Source organism: Brassica napus, chromosome A2 (genome assembly GCF_020379485.1).
Source record: "Brassica napus cultivar Da-Ae chromosome A2, Da-Ae, whole genome shotgun sequence".
NCBI classification, from domain to species: Eukaryota; Viridiplantae; Streptophyta; class Magnoliopsida; order Brassicales; family Brassicaceae; genus Brassica; species Brassica napus.
Genome location: NC_063435.1, coordinates 28,523,434 through 28,544,750, shown reverse-complemented (window position 1 = coordinate 28,544,750; position 21,317 = coordinate 28,523,434). Strand labels below are relative to the sequence as shown.

Below are 21,317 nucleotides of genomic sequence, written 5' to 3'. Positions count from 1 at the left end.
TTGAGTTTGAATTTTGAACATTTATTGCAAATAGTTAACTAATATTGTCAATATATTAAAATATAGATGGACTGTGTAATAGTGTTTTTGAGTTTGAATTTTTACATTAAATTTTGTAATACAGCATTTTTTATTTTGACATTTGTGTGGAACACCACACAAAATTTGGCTTTTTCATTAAATAATAAACATGGACTGTTTTTTTATTTATTTTTTTACCAGTAAATAATAATAGAATGTCTCTTTAATTTAAATCTCAAAACATACGTACCAAAAAAAAAAATTCTACACGAGCTAAGTTCTTTAATGATGCAAAAAAGCACTCAAAAACTCAAAAGGGTTTTGAGAAGAGACAAAGAGGGTAACACACCACATCACTCTCTACACAAGAAGTAGCCAACACTCTCTCTCTTGTGTTTTCTCCACTTTCTCTTCTCCTTTGCTCTAGAGATCTCTCTATCTCTATCTTCACACTGTGACATTTTCTCTGAACGCATCCATGGCTGCTCTGGTTCTCTCACTTCTCCTACTAGCCATGGCTGGCCATTCTAGTAAGATCTTTCCACTCTTCCTTCAGATTCTTAGCATTAGTCTTGTCTTTATCTCACTGTCCTAGTCTCAACCCTTTTGGCTCTGGTCTGAAAAAGGGTTCTTGTAACAGTCAAGGGTTTTACTGTTCATGAGTTTTCTACTAGATTAAAAGTTACCATTTTTATATTTATTGTTATAAGTATTTCACATTTATTTCTCTTAGCATCTGGCTGTCTCAAAATGGGTTCTTTTTTTTTTTGGTGTGAATAATTTAAAGGTAAAAATCAAGATTTGTTTTCTTTTGTTCTTATCTGGTAGAACACTCAGGAACAGAAGCTACTTGAATATGGAGTCTCATGGCATTTTGAATCAGTCACTAAGTGTTACCTCTCTCTTTTTTTTTGGGTCTATGTAGGTGCCGCATGGTGTGTGTGCAAGACAGGTCTGAGTGATGATGTGTTACAGAAGACCATAGACTATGCTTGTGGAAATGGAGCAGACTGTAACCCCACTCACCCAAAAGCACCTTGCTTTAACCCTGACAATGTTAGGTCTCACTGCAACTATGCGGTCAACAGCTTCTTCCAAAAGAAGCGTCAAGCTTCAGGCACTTGTGATTTCAGTGGCACTGCCACTCCAACTAACTCTGATCCAAGTTAGTCTCAAGCACCATCATCATTTTTTTTTTACTGCTCTTTGGTTTCATTCATCTTCTTGTTATACAATGCACATTTGATTGGTTTATGGTTACAGAAAGTTTAAGGCTTTATGTTTTTGTTACAATGTGAATATATGCCAAATGTGTGATAAAGACTAGTTCCTAGTTACAGTTTTGTGGATAATTATCAGTTTATTAACGTATTATGTGTTTATTGATCCTTTTCTTTTACAGGTTATTCAGGATGTACCTTCCCTACTAGTGCAAGGTATGTTTCTGATTCAAATGGCTATATCTAGAATTTGAAAGAAACATTTTATGGGACCAAAACCAAGAATTTAAGCAACTTTTTTTTCTATTATATTAGTGGTAAAGAGAAAAGGTGGATTAAAGCTTGATTTGGGTCCCAAGTTTGCAACTTTTTGATTTTTTTTTTCTTTCTTTTGATGTGAAAGGGATAGCATCATTCAAAATCTATTAAGAATAGGAATCATCATAATTAATATTTACTTAAACAGAATAAAATAAATAATAGCATTTTGACTCTAATGTGAACGGTCCATTACAACTTCTTTTTATATGACTCTTTTTACATGAGCCTAAAAGTACTCAATTTCTTTAGTTCTTTAATGAAACTTTTCAAATGCTTTATTGGATTACAGTTTGAACGCATGATCAGTGTTCTTGACTGTTATGAACCCCTCAGTTATTAGAGACGGATACATATTTACCTTAAAGTCATTGAACCAGCTTCCTTCATTAATGCCTCAAAGTGGTTGTTTCTTGTGTGATATTCACTTCAATGTAACTTGTTGCCTTTTTCACCAGCGGCTCTGGAGGCAGCACTACGGGTACAACCAATCCAAAAGGCAACTCAACCAGCACCACACTTCCTGGTGGCAACAGTCCTTACTCAGGAACCTCAACCAATGGAGTTTTTGGAAACAACAGCACAGGAGCAACTGGGACAGGAGTTAACCCGGACTACACTACAGAAAGCAGTGCCTTTGCTCTCAAGAACTCAAGCAAACTGTTCACCTTCCTTGTCTTGATCGCTTCGAGTGGGTTCTGCTCTTTCTTGATGCTCTAAGGATGTTAATGTTCCCTGGTTTTTGTTGGTGCACTTATTGTCGTAAGGACATTGGTCTAGCTTAGGGGTAATCTCTGTCCTGTGTGTTCTGAGTCTTTATGTGCTTGTTGTAAGAAGATTTCAGCTCTTGCTTGTGCTCTTGCCACGTGATGGTTTCTGGTAGACTTAATCGTAGTTTAAAAACTTATATATAAATGATATTTTATCTACTGGTTCTTCTTTTGTTTTACTAGATTGGGACCAGTGATGCAAGGTTTGTTATCACCAAACATACTTCTACGAATCTTCTGTTTCTATTTCAAGAGAACGCATGGCAAGCTAATCTGAACTCTCAAGTCTCTGATACCCCCATATGTGGTACACGACAGACAAAGAGGACAAGCAAAAGATTGTGAAATCCCCTTGTTGCCCTTGAGCTTCTTACCGACAGACGGATGAGCTGGAACCCTCTGTCTCTCTTAGAGTCTTATTGACACTTAAACTCCTTCCTCGGTCCATGAACCTCTTCTCAGACGCTTTGATACCTTGAACTTCCCTTGAGGCATTCAGGAGCTTTCTCACAGCTTGATGTCTTCATAACTTTCACTTTGTTCTTTGACTGATGATCATGTTCAATTGTTAACGATGAAGTGACCATAGCAACGTGCTTAGTAACATAATAACAAAATGCAGAAACGTATACGCACATGTTATAATAATTTAAATAAATTAATATGTCTTTGGTCTTTTAGACTAGGCTGTTAACTTTAATGTTTAGTAAAAAACTTTACTCAACAGATATTTTAACACAGTTGATGAAACGTATTTTTCAATACAACAACTAGACTGTGCCAACGTATTTGAACTTCGCTTCCCTATATAAACACATCAAAGATTCAAGTTTAGGTTCCGAGAGAAGTCACAAGAGGTTCGTCTTCGCTCTTCAGAGAGAAAGAAGAAAACAAAAGTTGTTTCTTGCGCACCAAGAAAACGATCGATACTAATGGAGGACAACGGAAGCGGGTCCGAGACTGGATCAGAAACAACGCTACCTCCTTCTTCGTCTTCTTCTACCGATAAAAGCGTTACCAACTATAAGGTAAAGAAGCTACGCATCTTCACACTACTTACATACGTTTCGATCATCATGATTCTTGAGACCGTTTCTTGATTACTCTTGTTCTTATTTTTGCTAACCTGTAGAAGAATAATACGAAGCCTTGTAAGATATGCGGAAGTAACGAGGATGACGATGATGTAAGGAAGTGTTATAAGCCGCACATGTGGTGGCTATGTGAAGTGTGCCGTACCTTACCTGGCGTAGTCGAAGTTAAGCCGGAAGATTCTAATGAGACAGTACTTCCTAATGATTCTGTTTCATCAAGCAGTAGTCGTGTGGATGCTCGGAACAGTGGTAATGAAACCTCAGCGACTAATCAACCTTCACAATCAGAGGCACATACTACAAGTCCTGAAGGTAACGAGACCAATCTCATTAGCTTATTAAGTGTATATGGTTTAGTTTCTCTGAGTATGAAATCAAGAAACTGATGTGTCTTTTGATTTGTCACAGCTTCTTCTACAGCGTCCATCAACACATCTCCTGAGAAGAAACAAGCAGACTCCAACGCTCCCTCTGATTCGGAATCTTCAAAGTAGATGATTTTCTCAGAGCTTAGTGGTTGTTAGAGACATCTGGATTTTAGGGTTTCTTTTTTAAAAAGGATTGTTTCTTGGGCCGCAAGTTATCTTACATAAGACTTCTTTGATGGTCATTTCAGTTGCGTCAGTATTCTTGAACATTCTCCGTTTCTTCTTCTGTCATCAGAGAGATGTGCTAGATATATAGATTCAGGGTTTGTTTCTTAAAACGTGAGTTTCTTGGGTCGCAAGTTAGAATTTAGTAGATAAGTGAGAATAAAGATTAGACTTCTTTGGTGGTCATTTGCTTCAGTACTCTTGTACATTCTCCTTTACTAGCAACTTTGTTACAAAAATAGTATATGCTTCAACGACAGTTTTATAGATACAATTTCATGAGTTAATGCCTTAATGACAATACCTCCCAGACGTTTAAGACTGATTCTGAAAAATGTGAAACTTTAGATAACTTATATTAATTTAACACAGATTATGAAATGTGAAATTTTAGATAATTTGTATTAACTTGTGAATCACTCTGAAAAAGTTTGATAAATTTATAACTAAACAAGATTAAAATACTCAATTCCATCTTGTCAATTGTGTCCAAGATTGATGTCTTGTTAAATCTTCAAAAATTGATATTTCAAGAACTAACTGATACGGTCTTGTTAAATCTTCAAATTTTGATTTTTGAAGAAATGCAGAAGAAACGATTAGAACAGAGGTCTTGTGTATATCCATTAGATTGTGATGCAATTCTTTTTTCCTTGGATAACAAATTACTCTCAAAAAGTGAGATTGCATATCTTGGATCATAATTTTGAGCCACACTCAGCTTATATTCTGTCTTTTTTTATTACCTATGTGTCTCCTTGCTACTATAATATGTGAACCAATGATCTTGAAGAGAAAGACTACTAATTTAAAGTTGTTTTATTTAAAAGAAAGATGATAGAGTTTCTTTGACGACAAAATACTCACTTCGTTTTTCAATATCATAAGGCCATTATATTATCCAAACTTAGATGATTTAAATCCAAATAGAACAACCAATATCAGATATAGTAATGTAAACTGGTAGATCCAATATTGAAAGAACTCCTTTTTCAAATTTCAAATATTTTTAACACATTATTTTATTGATAATGATTTGAAACATATTACATGCCCACATATTAGATATGACATATGAAATATAATTGAGAAACTATTCGGTTTTTATACTTGAAATTTTACATATACAAACAATTTATATAAAAATTACATAATGTAAATTACAATATTTCTAGAAGTTAAAATGCCAAAATTACAAACAAATAGGGGAAAATAAGATATTTATTATTTATTAAATATTGATTATTAAAATTTATAACTATTTAAAATGATATATATTACAAAAATTCTAAAAGAGAATCTAAATTAATTCAATACTTTTGCATACTTTTACATAAAAAAACATAAGCAAAATATGGGCCTTTTTGAGCAAAATATAAGAATAAAATATGGGATAACAACTTAAGAAAGCAGATGTGAAGACTTGAAATAATGACTAGTTGACAAGGTGAAATTAAAATTAAAGATAAGAACTCAATTATACTATTTTGGTTACAACATTTTAGTATCTATGTCCATGTTAAAAATATATCGACATCTTTTATTTACTTCAAAAAAATATTATATTATCCAAATTTGAGGTGATTTGGAAAACAAAACCGTAACAAAAGAACCAGTATCAGATATATAAACATATATATTGGTGGACCAATAATAAAAGAATTCCATTTTAAATTTTATATATTCTTAGCATTTTATTTTATTGATAGTGATTTTAAACATATTACATCATAGAAGAGATACAACATATGAAAATATAATTGAGAAACTAATAGTTTTTCGAAACTTGAAAAAAAAATTAAAAAAAAAACTAATCGACTTTTGATACGAAAATATTACATATTTATGTAGCCAAAATTTTCTATACAAATTACATAATGTAAATTACAATATTGCTAGATTTGAAAATATTCACCTTTTTGAGGATTAAAAGTTAAAATGCCAAGAATACAAGGAGACAAAATGGGATAATTGTGAATTAATTATAGGCCATACCATATGATGAACTAAGAGAATAGTATCATACTAGGTTAAGACCCGCGCCTTGCGCGGGATGAACATTATATATATAAATTATTTATATATTATATGTTTATAACATATTATGAAATAATAAATATATATATTGAATAATTAAAAAGTCATTATCTACTACTTATATAATTAAATTGGTGCGAACATATAAATAAAATTTATAAATCGAAAAAATATTTTTTCTATTTGATATGATATATAATTAAATTTAAATGATAATAACATATATATGGTATATTTTAATATTAATATTTATTAAATGATGCTTTTTGCTCATATTTTTTTTATCATTTGTATCTGTTATAGCAAAAAATCTAAATTGGTGATATCAAAATTTTCACTGTGGGATTAATTGTTTAAGTAATTTATAATATTTTAAAAAATTAAGTTGTCAATATTTTTTCAAATTTTTTTATCAAAAAACTGTTCAAAGTAAATTTCAAAATTAAGATATTTATGTATTTTTATATGGCATATAGTTTAATTTAAAATGATACATATGTTTATATATCTTTTATTTTTGATACTTATTAAATGAGACTTTCAACTTATATTATTTTTTAATTATTTGCAGCATGTCATAACAAAAGTTTTAAATCGTAGATCACAAAATTTGAATGTGAAACTTTTAACAGTTTTAGTAATTTATACTCGTTTTTAAGAATTCAAAATATAATATATAAATGATTTTTTAAGTTTTTATTATATGGTTAATATGATTGTTTAATTTATTTTAATAGTTTAAAATTAAACAAATATAATTATAATACACACTTATTTTTATCAAATCTTTATTATTCAAAATCATTAATTGTCATATATACTTTAGGCACATTAGGCAATTTTGTAATCTTATTTAAGGAAATAATGAATCACATTAATAATGTATTTATTGTGGTTTAATAAAAAACTTATTATATATTTAGATGGACCAACATATTTCTCTAAGGATTCTAAGAATCATTCTAGTGATGACACGTGGCTACAAAAAAATGTTACAATGCTTCTCAAATAATATATAGGGGATTTAATACATTTCTCTTATACAACTTCTTGTATAAGAATAAAGTTCAATCGATGCACATAAATTTGTTTCTGTAATTTCAGTTTGACTGTGTTTTTTGATTGATAATAATAGTTTAACCCGAATCGGAAAATTTTGTGAATGGTCATAATTAATTGTGTGAATAGAGTCAAAATATTGACTAGATTGTGCTGAAGTGTTTGAACTTTGCTTCCCTATATAAATACAACAAAGGCTCTTCAAAGAGAAATAAGAAAACAAAAGCTGGTTCTTGTTATCTAAAAAACGATCATTTTCTTACCTCTTTCCTCTTAAACCGAAACCTATTCTTTCTTTGATCGATACTAATGGAGTACAACAGAAGTGGTTCGTCTTCTTCTTCTACTACAGAGGAAAGCGTTACCAACTATAAGGTAAAGAAGCTATTAAACCGAGTTATTAGTACACATTGATGAATTAGAAAATGCGTTTCTTGTTTAGTCTTGTTATTGTTTTGTAGGACAAGAAGCCTTGTCAAATATGTGGAAGTAATGCATTTGACGATTTTATTATGACTTGCTTCAAATGCAGAGTCACACGAGAGCATATGTACGTATTAGGATTCATCCTCCTCCTCCACTTAACCAATAACATGGATCTTGATTTATTTGTTGTAATGTTTCAGTTATTGCGCAAAGGTGCTTTTTAAAGCTGTACCTGACGTGTGGCTATGTGAAGAGTGCCGAACCTCACGTGGCGTAATCTTCATTAACCATGACGAAGCCTCAGAGAGTAATCAACAATCTGATTCTTAATCTGAAAAGTAGCTGAGCTGAGTGGTTGTCAGAGACATTTGGATTTAGGGGTCTCTTTTTTTTTTTGTAAGTTTGTTTATTGGTTCGCAAGTGGTCTTACTTGATAAGTGAGATTAGTTGTCTATCTGAGCTTAGCAGGTTGTGAGAGAGGTCTTGATTTAGTGTTTCTTTTTGTTTTTAAATATGCTTGTTGTTTGGGTCGCAAGTGATCTTACTAGAGAAGTGTGAGATTAAACTTCTTTGATGGTCATTTGCTTCGGTACTCTTGACAATTTAGAGATACAATTTCAAGATTTAATGACTATTGACAATATATCTCCCAGACGATTAATACTGATTCTGAAAATATGAAATTTTCGTGTTAGTATTTAAAGGAGAATCGACTCCAGTTCGAAGAGATATAAAGGGAAATCAAAGCGAAGAATAACAAAAGAAACATAGTTTGGAGAATAAAAAGGTTGGAATATATTAGGGTGCCAAACTCGAATTGAAACTAACTTGAATTAGGGCTCAATAAATTTGAGAGGTTTTGGCTGTGGGTGAGTGAGTTTTTCACAGTTTAATTACATGTTTAATTAAAACTAACGTCATTTTCTGTTAAACATAGTCGACACCGTCTAAATCGATGTGTAAAATATAGAAATTTCAACGGTTTGTATATTTAATGGAAAACAAAAATTAGTTTGTGTATTAAACGGAGATCTAAAATTGTTTGTGTTTAGCAAATAATAATTAGTTCATGTATTTTAAAGGAATTTTCTTTTTATAATTTAAACATAAACACGAGCTAACGTCAATACTTTCGTTAAATATAGTTAGCCGTCTAAAACGATGTGTAAAATCTGCGAATTTCAAAAGTTTATGTATTTAATAGGCAATAAAAATTAGTTCGTGTATTAAACGGGGATCCAAAATAGTTCGTGTATTTTATCAGTAAATGAAAATTAGCCTGTGTATTTTTAAAGAATTTTCCCTAATTTATATTAACTTATGGATAACTCTGAAAAAAGTTAGATAAATTTATAACTAAATAAGATTAAAATACACAATTCCGCCTTGTCAATTGTTTCCAAAATTAATCTTTCAAGAACTAACTGACATGGTCTTGTTAAATCTTCAAAATTTGATTTTTAAAGAAATGCAGAAGAAACGACTAGAACAAAGGTGTCGTGTATATACCATTTGATTGTAATACAAAATTTTCTTTTCCGTGGATCAAAAGTTATTATCAAAAAGTGAGATTTAACTTTTTTGATCATCTTTTTGAGCCACACTCAATGTATATCTCGTTTTCTTTAATTACCTATGTCTCCTTGCTACTACACTCTGTGAAGCAATGATTCTGATGAGAAAGACTACTAATCCAAACTTGTGGTGACTTGAAAAATTAAATCGAAATAGAACAACTAATACCAAATATAGTAACATATATATTGGTACACCCAATATTAAAAGAACTTCATTTCAGATTTTACATATTTTTAACATTTTATTTTATTGATAGTGATTTGCAACATATTACATCATAAAAGAGATATGACATATGAAATATAATTGAGAAACTATTCATCTGTTATACTGAATTTTTTACATATTTATGTAACCAAAATTTTATATACAAATTACATGATGTAAATTATTATATTACTAGATTTGAAAATTTTCACCTTATTTAGGATTAGAAGTTAATTGCCAAAAAAACAAAAAAAAATACAAAATGGGATACTATGTGAATTAAGTATAAGCCATAAAATATGTTCAACTAAGAGAATAGTATCATATTTAATACATTTCTCTTATACAGCTTTTGTATAAAAAGAAAGTTTAATCAATGCGATTAAATTTGTTTATGTAATTTATGTTTGACTTTGTGTGTTCACGATTGATAATAATAGTTTAATTTGAATCCCAAAAATGTGTGAATAATCAAAATTATTGACTAGAAATACAATTAAAGTTGTATAAGAAGAAATTTTAATCGATGCGCTTAAATGTGTTTATGTAATTTCTGTTTGACTGTGTTTTCCGATTGATAATAATTTTTTAATCCGAATCGGGAAAAATATGTGAATAGTCAAAATTATTGACTAGAAGTACAATTAAAGTTAGAAGAAATTTTAATCGATGCTCTTAAATTTGTTTCTGTGATTTCTGTTTGAACTTGTATTTTCCGATTGATAATAATTGTTTAATCCGAATCGAAAAAAAGGTGTGAATAGTCAAAATTATTGACTAGAAGTACAATTAAATTAATATGAATATAGTCAAAACTATTGATTAGATTTGGCCAACGTATATTTGAACTTCTCTTCCCTATATAAATACATCAAAGGCTCTTGAGAGAGAGACAAGAAAACAAAAGCTGTTTCTTGCATCCTAAGAAAACGATCATCTTCTTCTTAAACCGAAACCTATTCTTTCTTTGATCGATACTGATGGTGTACAAAAGAAAAGTAAAGGAGTACAAAAGAAGCGGTTCGTCTTCTTCTTCTTCTAGAGAGGAAAGCGTTACCAACTATGAGGTAAAGAAGCGTTATTGGTACACATTGATATAAAGAAAATGAGTTTATTGATTAGTCTTGTTATTGTTTGTAGGAGAAGGAGCCCTGTGACAGGTGCGGAAGTAATGCAAATGAAGATTGGATGCTGACTTGCTTCAACTGCAAAGTCGCAGGAATGCATATGTACGTATTAGGATTCATGATTCCTCCTCCTCTAACTTGAATCATTAACAAAAGTCTTGATTTTATTTGTTGTAATGTTTCAGTTATTGCGGAAAGGAGCATTTTAAAACTGTACCTGACAAGTGGATATGTGAAAAGTGCCGTACCTCAATTCGTGTACTCTTCATTAAGCGTGGGTTTGCTAAAGGTCCTAATGACACTGGTAACTCGATTCGTCTTAATCGTGCGTATAACACTGGAAGAGCACTGGAAGCGAGCATTCTGGTAATGAAGACTCCGCGATTAAACCAAAAAGAAAAAGACTCAAAGAGTAATCAACAGCCAGACTCAAACACGCCCTCTGATTCAGAGAGAGATGTGTAGCTGAGCTGAGTGGTTGTTGTCAGAGACTTCTGGATTTTATGGTTTCTTTTTTTTTTTTGGATAAAAGTTGTTTCTTGGGTCGCAAGTAATCTAACTAGAGAAGTGAGACACTCTTAAAAATATATTTTACTTGCTACTTTGTTACAAAAAATATCTGAATTTAATGGTTTCTTTTAAAAAATAAATAAATAAAAGTTTGTTTCTTGGCTCGCAAGTAATCTTACTAGAGAAGTGAGATACTCTTAAAAATGTCTTTTACTTGCTACTTTGTTACAAAAATATTATGCGTAAAGGCAACTTATAAGATGCAACTTAATGAGTCAATGTGTGATGACAATATCTACCAGACGCTTGACACTGGTTCTGAAAATGTGACCATTTAAATAATTTATTTTAACTTTATATAATTCTGAAAAAACGTAATTTAGATAAGTTAATAATTAAAACAAGTTTAAAAATACGCAATTGACGATTCAGGAGGTAACGAATTTAAAGATTCAGAAGAATCATTTAAAAAAAAAAATTATTTAACATGGTTGTTATATGATGAAATCAAGATTTTAAGTTTTAGGGCTCTGTTTCTGTCTTCTGCGTATTATGTTTCTCTATAGAAACCACATCTGCCACTATCGGCACAACGTTTCAGGCGACGCCGGTGAAGACCTTTGGATCAAGAGCAACAAATGAAAAGAAGAAACGTAAACGAAGATCAACCTGAGAGTTCGCTTCTTTCCTCAATGAAAGGGATGCAAGAATCGAGAGTAAGTCACAAGTTTCTTATGATAAACTACAATCTTGTCCTTGCTTGCAGTTGTTAATGTTGGTTTGGTGATTCTTGGATCTGTTTGGTTTACGTTTAAAGTGATTCGAGTATATATGCGTGTGTGTGTGTGTGTTCAAGGCTTGTGATCTTGTGACTGTTGTCTGTTGTCATCTTGATTCTCTTCCTCTTCTTTGTATTGTTTCACGACTCGTAAGGGTTGTTGATTATGAGAGCTCTGCGTTCTATGTATAGGAGACGTGTGAGATATGTGGAAGTGTGGGCATTGCGGGTTTGATGATGGTATGCTTCAAGTGCAGAGATACTCGCGAGCATACGTAAGTAATGTAATCTTTGGTTTAGATTTGTCATCTTTACTTTTTACTCTTGCAAGTCAAGGATCTTCTGATTGCTTCATGGCTGTTCTGTTTTTGTTTTTGTTTTTGTTTTTTTGTGTGTTTCAGTTATTGCGCAAAGGTGTTGTTTGTACCATATGTCCCTCACATTTGGATATGTGAAGCGTGCCGTTCATCATCTCGCATATTGCTCATACCTGGTGTTGCTGAGGATCAAATGGATTCAGAAACCGGTGTTCTTGATCATACCTCAGATCCAAAGATCACTCACAGTTCCAGAGTAGATGATCATGACACTGCCATGTTAAGAACTAATGGTATGGAAGAAGTTGTAGATTGCGGAAAGGCTTTGCAGCCACATACAAGTCCACTAGGTGATGAAACTCATCTCACTCTCTTTCTCTTGCATACTTTTAGTGGCTTACTATTGCTAACTACTTGCCTTTGATTAGCTTATTAATAATCAAAGTGCTTAAAGGAGTGTTAATGAGGTTCCAATTTTGTTTATGCAGCTAAAGTAACTTCCTCGGTACTCAATGACTCATCTCAAGACAACGAGCAGCATCAACCAAAAAAACGCAAGACGTTTCAGTTGATGGGCATACAGATCACTCTCTGATCTCTCTTCTCTTGATCAAATCTTTCACAGGAGTGCCTCACCTAAGTGTAAATCAAGAAACGGTTCAGTTGATAGGTATATAATAAACGCTCAGTACATAGGTCTTGAGTCTCTTGACGTCTTGTGTGTACGTATATTTCATCCATTTGACTGTGATACAACGAAGTTATTTTTTCCTTGGATCACAAGTTACTATCAAAAAGTGAGATTCCACTTCTTTGTTATGATTTTGAGCTACACTCTACTCAACGTATATATTATTATATTCTTGTCTTCTTAAATTACCTCTCTGTGTGTCCTATACTCTGTGAAGCAAAATGACTGATGAGAAAGACTATTTGATTTTAAAGTTGTTTTGTTACAAAGAAAGATGATAGAGGCAGGCTTTCGTGACTACAGATTTTACTCATCAATCGTTGTTACCAAATATAGTAACCTACGTCTGCCTTTGTCAAGGATTGAGGGGACCAGTCGGTGAACCCACTCTTAAATGAACTCCATTTGCAATTTTGATACTCCTTCAGCTTTTTATTTATTTGGCTTAACTAACAAAACTAAAAACTACATTTGAGTTTTAGAGTTGTGCACATCGATTGAAAATTTTTTTTTTTTAAAAAAATATTTTTTCTAAACAAAAACATCATTAACTATTTAAGTAATCCCATTTCAATTACAAAAAAATAAACTAAATAATTTAAAGAGCCATTAGCACTACAAGTTTATTAATTTTACTAAAAACTAAAAATGTCATCTTATTTAAAAAAATACTTTAAAACGTCAATGGATGAAGTATTTATCTAATAGAATATTTATACACGTTACATAAATGTTCATATGTAAATTACAATATTGATATTTTTGTTTTTTTCATCCATTTTGAGTAAAAGTTAAAATGCCACAATTACAAACAAATGAGATAAAATAGGATGATTCGCGAATCAAGTATAAGCCATAAAATATGTTGAACTAATATAGTACTACCATATTTAATAGTTTTCTCTTATATAATAGTCGAGCCAGAAACATAGAAAGACAATTAAATTGTACTGAATAGTCAAAATTTACAAGCCATAGAATATGTTGAACTAAAATAGTAATACCATATTTGATAGTTTTCTCTTATATAACTACGAAAAATTAATTGACGCGCTTATGTAAAAATTTATTTCAGTAATTTGGTTTGAATAATGTATTTTCTGACTGATAATAATAGTCGAACCCAAAAACATATAAAGACAATTAAATTGTACTGAATGGTCAAAATTTACAAGCCATAGAATATGTTGAACTAAAATAGTAATACCATATTTGATAGTTTTCTCTTATATAACTCCGAAAAACTTAATTGATGCGCTTGTGTAAATATTTATTTCAGTAATTTGGTTTGAATAATGTATTTTCCGACTGATAATAATAGTCGAACCCAAAAACATATAAAGACAATTAAATTGTACTGAATGGTCAAAATCTACAAGCCATAGAATATGTTGAACTAAAAAAGTAATACCATATTTGATAGTTTTCTCATTATATAACTCCAAAAAGCTTAATTGAGGCGTTCATGTAAAAATTTATTTCAGTAATTTGGTTTGAATAATGTATTTTCCGACTGATAATAATAGTCGAACCGAAAAACATAGAAAGACAATTAAATTATACTAGATGGTCAAAATTTACAAGCCATAGAATATGCTGAACCAAGATAGTAATACCATATTTGATAGCTTTCTCTTATATAACTCTGAAAAAATTAATTGACGCGTTCATGTAAAAATTTATTTCAGTAATTTGGTTTGAATATTATATTTTCCGAACGATAATAATAGTCGAGCCCAAAAACATAGAATGACAATTAAATTGTACTGAATGGTCAAAATTTACAAGCCATATAATACGTTGAACTAAAATAGTAATACCATATTTGATAGTTTTCTTTTATATAACTACGAAAAATTAATTGACGCGCTCATGTAAAAATTTATTTCAGTAATTTGGTTTGAATAATGTATTTTCCGACTGATAATAATAGTTGAGCTCAAAAACATATAAAGACAATTAAATTGTACTGAATGGTCAAAATTTACAAGCCATAGAATATGTTGAACTAAAATAGTAATACCATATTTGATAGTTTTCTCTTATATAACTACGAAAAATTAATTGGCGCACTCATGTAAAATTTTATTTCAGTAATTTAGTTTGAATTATATATTTTCCGACTCATATTTATAGTCAAACCCAAAAATATAGAAAGACAATTAAACTGTACTAAATGGTCAAAATTTACAAACAAATGAGATAAAATATGATAATTTGTGAATTAAATATAAATCATAAAATATGTTGAACTAAAAGAGTAATACCATATATAATATTTTTCTCATATATATAACTCCGAAGAAAGTTTAATTGATGGGCTCATGTAAAAATTTACTTCCGTAGTTTTGGTTTGAATTATGTATTTTTGACTGATAATAATAATCGAACCAGAAAACATAGAAAGAAAATTAAATCGTACGTCAAAATTTAAAAACAAATGAGATAAATAGGATAATTTGTGAATTAAGTATAATCCATAAAATATGTTGATCTAAAATAGTAATACCATATTTAATAGTTTTGTCTTATATAACTTCGAAAAAATTAAGTTGACGCGCTCATATAAAAATTTATTTCCATAATTTTGGTTTGAATTATGTATTTTCTGACTGATAATAATAGTTGAACCCAAAACATAGAAAGACAATTAAACTGTGATGAATGGTCAAAATTTAAAAATAAATGGGACAAATATAAAAATTTGTAAATTAAGTATAAACCATAAAATATGTTGAACTAAAAGAGTAATACACTATTTAATAGTTTTCTCTTATATAACTCAGAAAAAGCTTATTCGATGCGTTATGTAAGAATTTGTTTCCATAATTTTTGTTTGTTTCTGTGTTTTCCGATCGATAATAATAGCATAACCCGAAAAACATAGAAAGACAGTTAAAATTGTAGGAATAGTCAAAATTTATTGACATAGAAAAAAAAAACTTGATTCTCATTCTTCATAAGATACAATTCCTTAAATATCACCTCATGTATAGATTTGCAATTATCAAAAGTTTATGGGCATTTTTCTTCAGTTAAAGACAAAAAGTAACAAAATTGCCCGAAAGTAAAAACTACTGAACAACTTGGTGACGAGTAAAAGATGAACTTTTAATAATACTTGATACAATACGAGGGGTAGTTGTGTATTTAAATGAAAGCTAAGGACTATTAATGAAATTTATTCTTTCTTTAAAATAATAATATTGTCGTCTTCTTTGTTTCCCACTTTCCCCCTCTCTCTCACTAACATTACCTCCCCACACCACACCAGTCCACTTTCTCTCTCTCTCTCTCTACAATCTCTCTTTTCTCATTTCAACGTTAAACACTCTCTCCCTTCGCTTCTGAGTTTCACGGTACGAATCTGAACCGTTTTTGTATATAAAGTCTCAGTCTTTGCCATCGTTTTACTCTGCTTTTCGTAGTGGTTTTCCTCTGAGCTTTGTTTAGTTTTGTTTAATCACTTTCTTCTTTCTCTTCATGTTCCGTACAACGCAAGCAACCACAAGTTAAAGTTTTTTTTTTTTTTCTGAAACAAAGAGAAATTGGCTGATTCTGTTACTCCTCTGTATCTGCACTTCTCGTCACTCGTAAACTGACAATGTGGGTTTCGTTTAGGGTTTTGTAGGGTTTGTTCTGAATCCAAATCAGGTCGAGAAGTGAAGATAAGGAAGAAAGGCGTCGACTTGGTGAGACCCTCTTTGTTGTTATTACATTGCCTTGTTCGTTATGTGGAAGAAAGAACCAAAACTCAAGCCTTTCAAAACTAGGGTTTTTGGTTTCTTGTCTTCTCTGATTCGTTCTGTGGATAGATTCTATAACTTGGGTTTTGGTGGAAAGGTTAGATTTTGTGAACATGGGTTCAATAAAATAGTCTTGGCCTAACTTTTGTCTGGAAAGGTTAGACCCTCTTTAGAGCTTAGTTTGGTACGTAGCAGCTCTCTCTTATTGAATTAGATTCTAGGGTTTTGGTTGAAAGTTTTGATTTTGTGACATGGGTTTCATAGATAGTGTTGGTTTATAGAAGGTTTCTGAATCAGATGATGCTTTATCTCCCTTGAGAGTTGAGTTTCAATACGATTATAACTCTCTAGATTCTTTTGGTTTTGACTAGTGTTTTGGTTGGGGTTTCGTTTTTCTCTTTGTGGCAGGTTGCTAGTTTAACTTTGGTTGTTCTTGTGTTGGGGTTTGGTTTTAACTAGTTTTTTGGTGCTTTTGATGGTTTCTTGTCTTCTCTGATTCGCCCTGTGCATAGATTCTATACTTGTTTTTGGTGGAAAGGTTTAGTGTTGGCCTAACTTTTGTCTCTGCCGTTTTAAACCCCTTTAGAGCTGAGTTCCGTAGTAGCAGGACGATTATAACTCTCTCTTATTGAATTAGATTCTAGGGTTTTGGTTTCTTTGTTTTGGTACATTGGTTTTGGTGGAAAAGGTTAGATTTTGTTACATGGGTTTCATAGATAGTATTGGCTTATAGAAGGTTTCTGAATCAGATGATGTTTTAGCTCCTTTAGAGTTGAGTTTCAATACGATTATAACTCTCTAGATTCTTTTGGTTTTGACTAGTTTTTGGTTTTTTTTTTTTGTGGCAGGTTGCTAGTTTTGTAAGCAATGAGTCCTGGTCAAGGCAAGCTGCCTTCAGATTCGATCAAAGTGGTCCCTGGAAGGAGTAAATTGCGGGTTGAATCTTCAAACCCGGTTGCTAGAGGGAATCCAGTACCTAGACCTTCAAAGGTGAAGTGTATCGCTCCAGAGGAAGTTATAAAACTACATTCTGGTGTCAGTAAAGTGCCTCTTCCTCCAGCTTCTGTGTCATCAAGACCTTATAAGCCTGCTCGTCGAGCTTTTGAATCACAAAGACCTAAGCCTACTCGTGCAGCTTTTGAATCACAAAGACGTGAGCCTGTTCGTCCATCTTTTGAATCATCAAAGACCACCTAAGCCTTTTCCTGCAATTTTTGAATCACAAAGACCTAAGCCTGCTCTTGCTACTTTTGAAGCACCGAGACATGTCCCGGATCGTCCAATTTTTAAACCACCAAGACCTGTCCCACCTCGTCCCACTTATGAACCACCAAGACCTGTCCCTGCCCGTCCTGCACCAGGTTTGAGAAAAGAATTGTGTGTGGTCTTCGAGCTGCTTCGAGTATGAATCCAACAACAGTGAGACAGAGAACCAATCCAACAAGTCTCTCTCAACCTAGGACGGTTGAGCTTCCTCCTAGTCCTCTTGTCAGTCGTGCTTGCAGACTCGTTCAAGAGTGAAGCTTCCTCCTAGTCCACGTGCTTTTCAGATTCCTTCAAGAGTTCGACAACAAGATACTACTGATGCAACAATACATACAATACAGGTGATACTTTTGTGCTTCTTCTCTTTTTTGAAAGCCAAACTTGTTTTCACTGGATGACAAAAAAAAATTTGTGGTTTTCTTGTTTTTTTTTTCTAGAGACAGTTGTGGAAGCTGGTGATAAAGCTAAAGATCATGGTCCCAAGGAGACAAGTCGATCAACATCTAAAGAAAGGATCTCAGAGCTACTTCTATACCGACCAGCTTTGCTCCCTACTTGGAAGTGAGTTACAAACTGTCTTTTGAACTACACATGTGTTTTTTAGAATTGTCAGTGCAAGCCTTACCATTAACCATATGCTACATTGTTGAAAGTGAAGATATATAGGTGTAGAAGCTTGAACAAGATCTTAATAGGATCTATTATACCTTCACAAGTCACAGCTTTGCTGTTATATTGATCAACTTGTTTCTTTCAACCAGGGGACGCATGGTGGATTCCACCACGCTTTTTCCTGAGTTTGACTGCCAGTTTTGGGCTAATCCACCATCCAACATCAGCAGGAACACTGAGACTCTCAATGGCGATGCCTATATTTCTCGAGGTGGAGCTGGTTCCTACAGGCCGTATTCTGAATAATGTGTTGTTTGGTAGAAATCCCAAAGCTATCAGATGTGGAATTATACTTTTCTTAGATGAGAAGGAAACAGTAAGGTACTACTAAAAAAAAACATTTTCTACAATGGATAAGCTTCTTCTTCTTCTTGTTTTATACAACTCATTCTTACTTAGGTCTAAAGGGGAACGTGCTCATCTATTTGAGACCATGGCGTCTCGCAAGGCTATGATCAAAGCTAGTGTAAACGGCACAGAGTTGTTGATATTCTCCTCAACACTACTACTGACAAGACCCCCAGTGTATGTATTGTCTATTTTTGTACATAATCTTTCATTGGCCTCAAGAATAATAAACATATGTTTTTGTGTGTTTGCAGTTTTCATCAAGAAGCAGCATAAAACAGAAAACTATCTTTGGGGTTTCTTCCTCCATAACAAAAACTCACAAGCACATGTTCCAGGAACTTCTCATCACCTTGATGATGGCAATGTTGTTGACATGGACATAGACCCTGAAGACCAGAAGACTCTAGGGCTAACTCTCCAGCCAATTGCAGTATCACAAAGCACTTCCTCAAGTTTACCTCCTGGTTTGGATGATATGGACACCAACCTCCTCAAGGCCTTGTTGATCTTCAGGAGAAAGACCGTATTGGAGAGCTAGATAAACAAAATCTTCAGGTTTGAAGTATAGTCACGGTGAAGCAGCTAGCTAGCTTAGATAGAGAGGTACATATCTCGGTTTAGCAATTTGACCATTTAAGAGAAATTTTGACAGATCTTTTGAGTGTTTGTTGGAACCACAGACTCTTCTTTTGTGAGACAATATTAAAATGTTTGTAACCAAACTTTAAACAGAGATCTTAAAGAACATCATTGACTTTGCAGTTTGATATCACCAATTTTTTTAAAATTAATTCTTAGGGTTCAATTGATCCGGTTCAACCGGCTAATTGGTTTTGGTAAAAGGTGACGTGTCAGACTGTTATTGGTTAACAAGCTAGGTTTCTCACTTTCCCTCCAAACAAAAAGAAAAACAAATTGAAAAATAAGTTTTAGACATAAAGAAGCTTCAGACATGAGTAGACCCTTCAGCTTCTTCTCCCTCCGGTCTTGTCTTCTTTAAGACTCTGCAAAATACGACCATGGCCGGCGAATCAAGAAAGAGAAAGGTTGGTCTTTTATACGACGAGAGGATGTGCAAACACGACACACCTGACGGTGATGACCATCCCGAGTGTCCTAATCGCATCAAAGCTATCTGGGAGATGCTTCAGCGCACTGGTCTCGCTCAAAGGTTCCTACTTTTCTCTTTCCTTCTCGGCTGCTTTGCTGTTAGTTGTTTTGCTTATAAGAAAGTTTTTGCCTTTCTTCCTTGTAGTGTGTGGTTCTTGGTGGTAGCAAAGCGGAAGATAAGCATCTTCAACTGGTTCACACAAAGGAACATGTTAATTTAGTTAAGAGTTTAAGCACAAAGAAGAAAGATTCTCGGAGAAACAAGATTGCTTCGAAGTTGGATTCAATATATCTTAATGGAGGCTCATCAGAAGCGGCGTATCTTGCAGCTGGATCTGTTGTGGAGGTAATAGTAATACTAGATGCATATAATGACTTGGAGGATAGTTACACTTAACAGTATCTCCTTGCAACTTAACAGGTGGCAGAGAAAGTTGCAGAAGGAGAATTAGATTGTGGCTTTGCTATTGTTAGACCACCAGGGCACCATGCTGAGGCAGATGAAGCCATGGGGTTCTGTCTATTCAACAATGTTGCAGTTGCGGCTAGTTATTTACTAAACCAAAGAGTAAGCACTTGTATTGACTCTTGTAATGTTTTATTTCCTTTAACATAGTTTTAAAGTTCTTTTGTGGTGAGTGTGTTGCCAAGCTCTTTTTGCTTTTCTTGAATGCAGCCAGATCTAGGTGTCAAGAAAATTCTGATTGTTGATTGGGATGTTCATCACGGAAACGGTACACAGAAGATGTTCTGGAAAGATCCTCGTGTACTAGTGTTCTCTGTTCATAGGTATGTGTGTTTGTGCCGTGTGTTTCAGCGCTGCTTGTAGCCAAATTTATAACCTATTTTTCATGTGATGTTTATGCTTGGAACCTGACTGGAAATGCATTTGGGACTAGGCATGATGGTGGAAGCTTCTATCCAACGGGAGATGATGGAGATTATGACAAGGTTGGGGAAGGAGCAGGGGAAGGTTTTAACATAAACGTTCCATGGGAGCAAGGAAGAAGATGTGGAGAAAGATTATATTGCTGTATGGGACCATATCTTGATTCCTGTGACCAAAGAGTTTAATCCTGATCTTATTTTTCTTTCAGCTGGATTTGATGCAGGTTATTTTTGAAGTATTGCATGAATATGTCATCTTAAGAGTTGTTTGTCTGTTTAACCTTTTAAACCTCCTCCTCTAAAACAGCTATTGGTGATCCGCGTGGGGGTTGTTTTTGTTACACCATATGGGATATTTTATGTTTTTGAGAAGGTTTGCGTTGTGTTTAGTGTACTGATTGGTTTGGCTTGGTTCTTTAGCCCTGAGCTTCTTCATATGTTATCTCTCAGCTGATGGAGTTTGCACAAGGAAGATTGTGATGGCATTAGAGGGAGGAGGGTCCCAAGCTTGGCGTCAAGTTTGCAAGGCAAATTCACA

General features: G+C 33.0%; 5 protein-coding genes and 1 long non-coding RNA gene across 6 annotated transcripts; all 6 read left to right on the top strand.

Moving 5' to 3' along the window:
• The first annotated feature begins 327 nt into the window (after window positions 1-327).
• LOC125581429 (PLASMODESMATA CALLOSE-BINDING PROTEIN 1-like) lies at window positions 328-2,488 on the top strand. The gene is made up of 4 exons (XM_048746833.1): window positions 328-551; window positions 947-1,186; window positions 1,424-1,457; window positions 2,018-2,488. Exons 1-4 carry the CDS (start codon window positions 500-502, stop codon window positions 2,277-2,279), a joined length of 588 nt encoding a protein of 195 aa, XP_048602790.1. The 5' UTR covers window positions 328-499; the 3' UTR covers window positions 2,280-2,488.
• A 216-nt stretch (window positions 2,489-2,704) lies between these two features.
• LOC125581430 lies at window positions 2,705-4,236 on the top strand. The gene is made up of 3 exons (XM_048746835.1): window positions 2,705-3,357; window positions 3,462-3,735; window positions 3,832-4,236. The coding sequence occupies exons 1-3, from the start codon at window positions 3,262-3,264 to the stop codon at window positions 3,915-3,917; spliced, it is 456 nt and encodes a 151-aa protein (XP_048602792.1). The 5' UTR covers window positions 2,705-3,261; the 3' UTR covers window positions 3,918-4,236.
• Window positions 4,237-10,303: 6,067 nt separating this feature from the next.
• LOC125585146 lies at window positions 10,304-10,915 on the top strand. The gene is made up of 3 exons (XM_048753722.1): window positions 10,304-10,390; window positions 10,464-10,552; window positions 10,636-10,915. The coding sequence occupies exons 1-3, from the start codon at window positions 10,304-10,306 to the stop codon at window positions 10,913-10,915; spliced, it is 456 nt and encodes a 151-aa protein (XP_048609679.1).
• A 402-nt stretch (window positions 10,916-11,317) lies between these two features.
• LOC125581428 lies at window positions 11,318-12,878 on the top strand. Its single transcript, XM_048746823.1, has 4 exons — window positions 11,318-11,676; window positions 11,931-12,013; window positions 12,140-12,405; window positions 12,544-12,878. Exons 1-4 carry the CDS (start codon window positions 11,599-11,601, stop codon window positions 12,648-12,650), a joined length of 534 nt encoding a protein of 177 aa, XP_048602780.1. The 5' UTR covers window positions 11,318-11,598; the 3' UTR covers window positions 12,651-12,878.
• Window positions 12,879-15,988: 3,110 nt separating this feature from the next.
• Window positions 15,989-17,664, top strand: LOC125581427. Its single transcript, XR_007319030.1, has 3 exons — window positions 15,989-16,105; window positions 16,368-16,438; window positions 17,341-17,664. It is a non-coding gene; the product is annotated as an uncharacterized LOC125581427 (long non-coding RNA).
• A 2,136-nt stretch (window positions 17,665-19,800) lies between these two features.
• On the top strand, window positions 19,801-20,965 carry LOC125585143 (histone deacetylase 5-like). The gene is made up of 5 exons (XM_048753719.1): window positions 19,801-19,989; window positions 20,037-20,237; window positions 20,313-20,459; window positions 20,568-20,680; window positions 20,791-20,965. Exons 1-5 carry the CDS (start codon window positions 19,801-19,803, stop codon window positions 20,963-20,965), a joined length of 825 nt encoding a protein of 274 aa, XP_048609676.1.
• Window positions 20,966-21,317: the final 352 nt, after the last annotated feature.

Bases quoted from the DNA above. Each gene is read 5' to 3' on its own strand.
- LOC125581429 (XM_048746833.1), top strand. From the start codon at position 500: ATGGCTGCTCTGGTTCTCTCACTTCTCCTACTAGCCATGGCTGGCCAT. The intron at 552-946 runs GTAAGATCTTTC...GGGTCTATGTAG, and splicing joins AGCCATGGCTGGCCATTCTA to GTGCCGCATGGTGTGTGTGC. The intron at 1,187-1,423 runs GTTAGTCTCAAG...TTTCTTTTACAG, and splicing joins TCCAACTAACTCTGATCCAA to GTTATTCAGGATGTACCTTC.
- LOC125581430 (XM_048746835.1), top strand. From the start codon at position 3,262: ATGGAGGACAACGGAAGCGGGTCCGAGACTGGATCAGAAACAACGCTA. The intron at 3,358-3,461 runs GTAAAGAAGCTA...GCTAACCTGTAG, and splicing joins AAAGCGTTACCAACTATAAG to AAGAATAATACGAAGCCTTG. The intron at 3,736-3,831 runs GTAACGAGACCA...GATTTGTCACAG, and splicing joins ACATACTACAAGTCCTGAAG to CTTCTTCTACAGCGTCCATC.
- LOC125585146 (XM_048753722.1), top strand. From the start codon at position 10,304: ATGGTGTACAAAAGAAAAGTAAAGGAGTACAAAAGAAGCGGTTCGTCT. The intron at 10,391-10,463 runs GTAAAGAAGCGT...TATTGTTTGTAG, and splicing joins AAAGCGTTACCAACTATGAG to GAGAAGGAGCCCTGTGACAG. The intron at 10,553-10,635 runs GTACGTATTAGG...GTAATGTTTCAG, and splicing joins AAAGTCGCAGGAATGCATAT to TTATTGCGGAAAGGAGCATT.
- LOC125581428 (XM_048746823.1), top strand. From the start codon at position 11,599: ATGAAAAGAAGAAACGTAAACGAAGATCAACCTGAGAGTTCGCTTCTT. The intron at 12,014-12,139 runs GTAAGTAATGTA...TGTGTGTTTCAG, and splicing joins AGAGATACTCGCGAGCATAC to TTATTGCGCAAAGGTGTTGT. The intron at 12,406-12,543 runs GTGATGAAACTC...TTGTTTATGCAG, and splicing joins GCCACATACAAGTCCACTAG to CTAAAGTAACTTCCTCGGTA.
- LOC125585143 (XM_048753719.1), top strand. From the start codon at position 19,801: ATGGCCGGCGAATCAAGAAAGAGAAAGGTTGGTCTTTTATACGACGAG. The intron at 20,238-20,312 runs GTAATAGTAATA...GCAACTTAACAG, and splicing joins CAGCTGGATCTGTTGTGGAG to GTGGCAGAGAAAGTTGCAGA. The intron at 20,681-20,790 runs GTATGTGTGTTT...ATTTGGGACTAG, and splicing joins CTAGTGTTCTCTGTTCATAG to GCATGATGGTGGAAGCTTCT.